Raw genomic sequence first — 3,517 nt, 5'->3', positions numbered from 1 at the left:
AAAGAAAGAAAGAAAGAAAAGAAAAGAACAACAATCTATATTGCAATCTCACAGACTTTGACGTGCCATAACTGAGGTGCCGAATATATTGTTTCTATGTCCCCAACACTCATCCAAGTTACCCTTACAATGGAGCCTATAGACTCAGAACTGGAACAACTTCACTTACTTCCCCTGTCAGATGGGCTAGGAAACTGAGGCCCAGAGTAGGGTCGTGTGGTGGTGTCATGGGTCTCTCCTGCAGGACCATGGCAGAGCTGTGGGTAAAGCCAGGATCCCAGCCCTGGGCTCCTACCACTGGTCTTCCCATACTGGGCTGTGTGTTCTCCCACGCTCACACCCTTCCCTACTCTTCCCTGCCAGGTACCTGTCCCACACTGAGCTGGCCCCACTGCGCGCTCCCCTCATCCCCATGGAACATTGCACCACACGTTTCTTTGAGACCTGTGACCTAGACAACGACAAGTACATTGCCCTGGAGGAATGGGCCGGCTGCTTTGGCATCAAGGAGCGTGAGTGTTTGGGCTTAAGGATGGGAAGAAGTGTCCTTGAGGGATGGGATGTTGTCCCTTGCCCTCCTGGTGGCTTTGCCTGCTATTTGTCTGTCCTGTCTGTCTCCTTTGCCTATTTAACTTATCTCTGCTCTCTCTGACTTTGTGCCCTAAAGGTCTCTTTAACTGGACCTCAAATATTACTCCTCATTCCATATAAGCATTATTTTGGGAACTGGCTGCCTGGTGAGAGGAAACAGGAAGTGTGACTTGGCAACCAGCGCAAGAGATGGAAATAGGCCAGAGTCAGGGAGATCAAGGTCCCATTCAGGCACTTCCCAGTGCCCTTGACTGGTCACTGACCCCTGAGTTTTGGGATGGAAGTGAATCTAACAGACCCTAGGATGGACACCCAGCCTCTGTTGTATTAGCATATGTTGATGATTCACAATCATGGATTTCATCACGACATCTTCACTCATGTACCTGATATATTTGATCATCTTCGCGGTCCATTTCCCTCTCCTGCTCCCACTCCCACTGCCCCCCTTCTCTTCCCGACCAGCCCCCTCCTGTTTCCAAGTGGTAGAGCCTTATTTTAACCACGCCCCTTCTTCCTTTGCAGAGGACATCAACAAGGATCTGGTGATCTAAGTTCACGCCTCCTGCTGCAGTCCTGAACTCTCTCCCTCTGATGTGTCCCCCCTCCCATTACCCCCTTGTTTAAAATGTTTGGATGGTTGGCTGTTCCGCCTGGGGATAAGGTGCTAACACAGATTTAACTGAATACATTAACGGTGCTAAAAAAAAAAACAAACAAAGTAAGAAAGAAACTAGAACCCAAGTCACAGCATTTTCCCACAGAACTCTGAGGCCATGGCCCATCCACATCCTCCTGGTCCCCTGCACTACCCAGTGTCTCACTGGCTGTGTTGGAAACGGAGTTGCATAAGCTCACCGTCCACAAGCACAAGATATCTCCAGCTTTCATTTCTATTTTGCACTTGATTCTTAACACTCACCCAGACTCTGTGCTTATTTCATTTGGGGGGATGTGGGCTTCCTGGGGTCTTCCCCTGGTGGATGAGGTAGGCAGAAGGAAGTTACAGACACAGGTACAAAATTTGGGTAAAGATGCTGTGAGACCTGAGGACCCACCAGTCAGAACCCAGGTGGCAAGTCTTAGTAGCCTAGGTCAAGGAAAGACAGAATAATCCAGAGCTGTGGCACACATGACAGACTCCCAGCAGCCCGGGACCTTGCTGTCTCCCCGACTCTTTGGGCATTTCTTTCCATGTTTGGCTGTTGGTTTTAATTTTGGTGAGCCACAGGAGCCATTGGTGGGTCAGAACATCACTCGGGATTCTCGATTCTCGTACTCAACTGCTAATGGGCTTTCAGGCTCTTGCCGGGAGCTCTAGGCACTGGGAGGCTGTTTCAGGAAAGTGAGACTCAAGAGGAAGACAGAAAAGGTTGTAACGTAGAGAAAGTGAGACTGGTGAATTGGTTTGATTTTTTTTCACATCTAGATGGCTGTCATAAAGTTTCTAGCATGTTCCCCCCTCACCTCTCCCCACCCCCTGCCACTTGAAACCTTCTACTAATCAAGAGAAACTTCCAAGCCAACGGAATGGTCAGATCTCACAGGCTGAGAAATTGTTCCCCTCCAAGCATTTCATGAAAAAGCTGCTTCTCATTAACCATGCAAACTCTCACAGCGATGTGAAGAGCTTGACAAGTCTTTCAAAATAAAAAGTAACAACTTAGAAACGGCCTTCCCGTCCCGGTGATGGTATGTGTGTCTTACTCTCAGGTGCTTCGTTTTCAGGTGTGCACAAACATGGCCATACTTGTGCACAGAAGCAAACACTCCACTGTGCTTTTATACACACACACATATTCACACGCTCAGACAGGGAAGCTATGGCTCCTGTGAGCACTAATTTAACACATGAAGAAGCCAGTTCCTGGGCTGAGATGTAGCTCAGTTGGTAAAGTGCTTATCCAGTATGAACGAAGCCCAGGTTCGATTGTCAGCGCAACCTAAGCTGGCTGTGGCGGTGAATGTTTGAAATCCCAGCCCCAACGAGGTGGAGGCAGGACAGTCAAATGTCCAAAGTCATCCTTAGCTACAAGTGAGCTGGAGGCCAGCCTGGACTACACAAGACTACACACACCCCCATCCTCTGTGTGTGTGTGTGTGTATTAGTTCCTTAATCATTCCAGCCACCTTTCAAGTGTCTGAGAATCAAGCTGTGTTCACCCCAAATCAAGACATTTTCTTCACACAAAATTCTAGGGAGCTGAGTGTAGTGGTGCACACCTTTAACCTTGGTAATTGGGAGGCAGTCATGAGCAGCAGTCTGTGAGTTTGAGAGCAGCATGGTTTATATAGTTATAGGCCAGCTAAGACTGCATACTGAGACCCTGCCTCAATAATAATAATAATAATAATAATACCACCTCTGGCAAGGTGGAGGAGCAAGGTCTTGGCTCCTTGGTGATTGATACAATAATAATAATAATAACACTTTTATTATTATTATTATTAATCCTTAAAAGTCCACAGAACACTTTATGAAACTTGTGCCCCTCAGACATACCAGTGTGATGTTAGGGGCAGGGCAGGGAGGATCTGGGAAGTTTTGTTCTGATCTTATGTGTGCATGCCCAGTATATTGATGGTCTCTGGGAATCTGGGCAATCAGAGGGTTTAGGAAATTCCTACAGGGGGCTGGAGAGAGGGCTCAGCGGTTAAGAACACTGTCTGCTCTTCCGGAAGTCCTGAGTTCAAATCTCAGCAACCACATGGTGGCTCACAACCATCTGTAATGAGATTGAATGCCCTCTTCTGGTGTGTCTGAAGGCAGTTACAGTGTACTTACATATAAAAAAAAAATCTTAAAAAGAAAAAAAAAGGAAATCCCTATGGTGTTGCATTCATCAGCTGTTTGTTGGGTGCCTCCAGTGGTACAAGATGTCCCTTGAACGAGGCAGAATCACGCAACGGAACAGTTCCAGACAGA

General features: G+C 47.4%; 1 protein-coding gene across 2 annotated transcripts in view; it reads left to right on the top strand.

Moving 5' to 3' along the window:
- The window catches only part of Sparc (secreted protein acidic and cysteine rich), a 26,119-nt gene extending 23,854 nt beyond the window's left edge, over positions 1–2,265 (top strand). For both annotated transcript variants that reach the window (XM_021176171.2, XM_021176170.2), the window contains exons 9-10: positions 364–512; positions 1,117–2,265. In XM_021176171.2, coding sequence (XP_021031830.1) covers positions 364–512; positions 1,117–1,145 — 178 coding nt within the window. In that variant the 3' untranslated portion in view covers positions 1,146–2,265. The remainder of the gene's footprint in view (positions 1–363; positions 513–1,116) is intronic.
- Positions 2,266–3,517: the final 1,252 nt, after the last annotated feature.

Source organism: Mus caroli, chromosome 11 (assembly GCF_900094665.2).
Source record: "Mus caroli chromosome 11, CAROLI_EIJ_v1.1, whole genome shotgun sequence".
Taxonomy (NCBI): Eukaryota; Metazoa; Chordata; class Mammalia; order Rodentia; family Muridae; genus Mus; species Mus caroli.
This window is presented reverse-complemented; position numbering and strand designations above follow the sequence as displayed.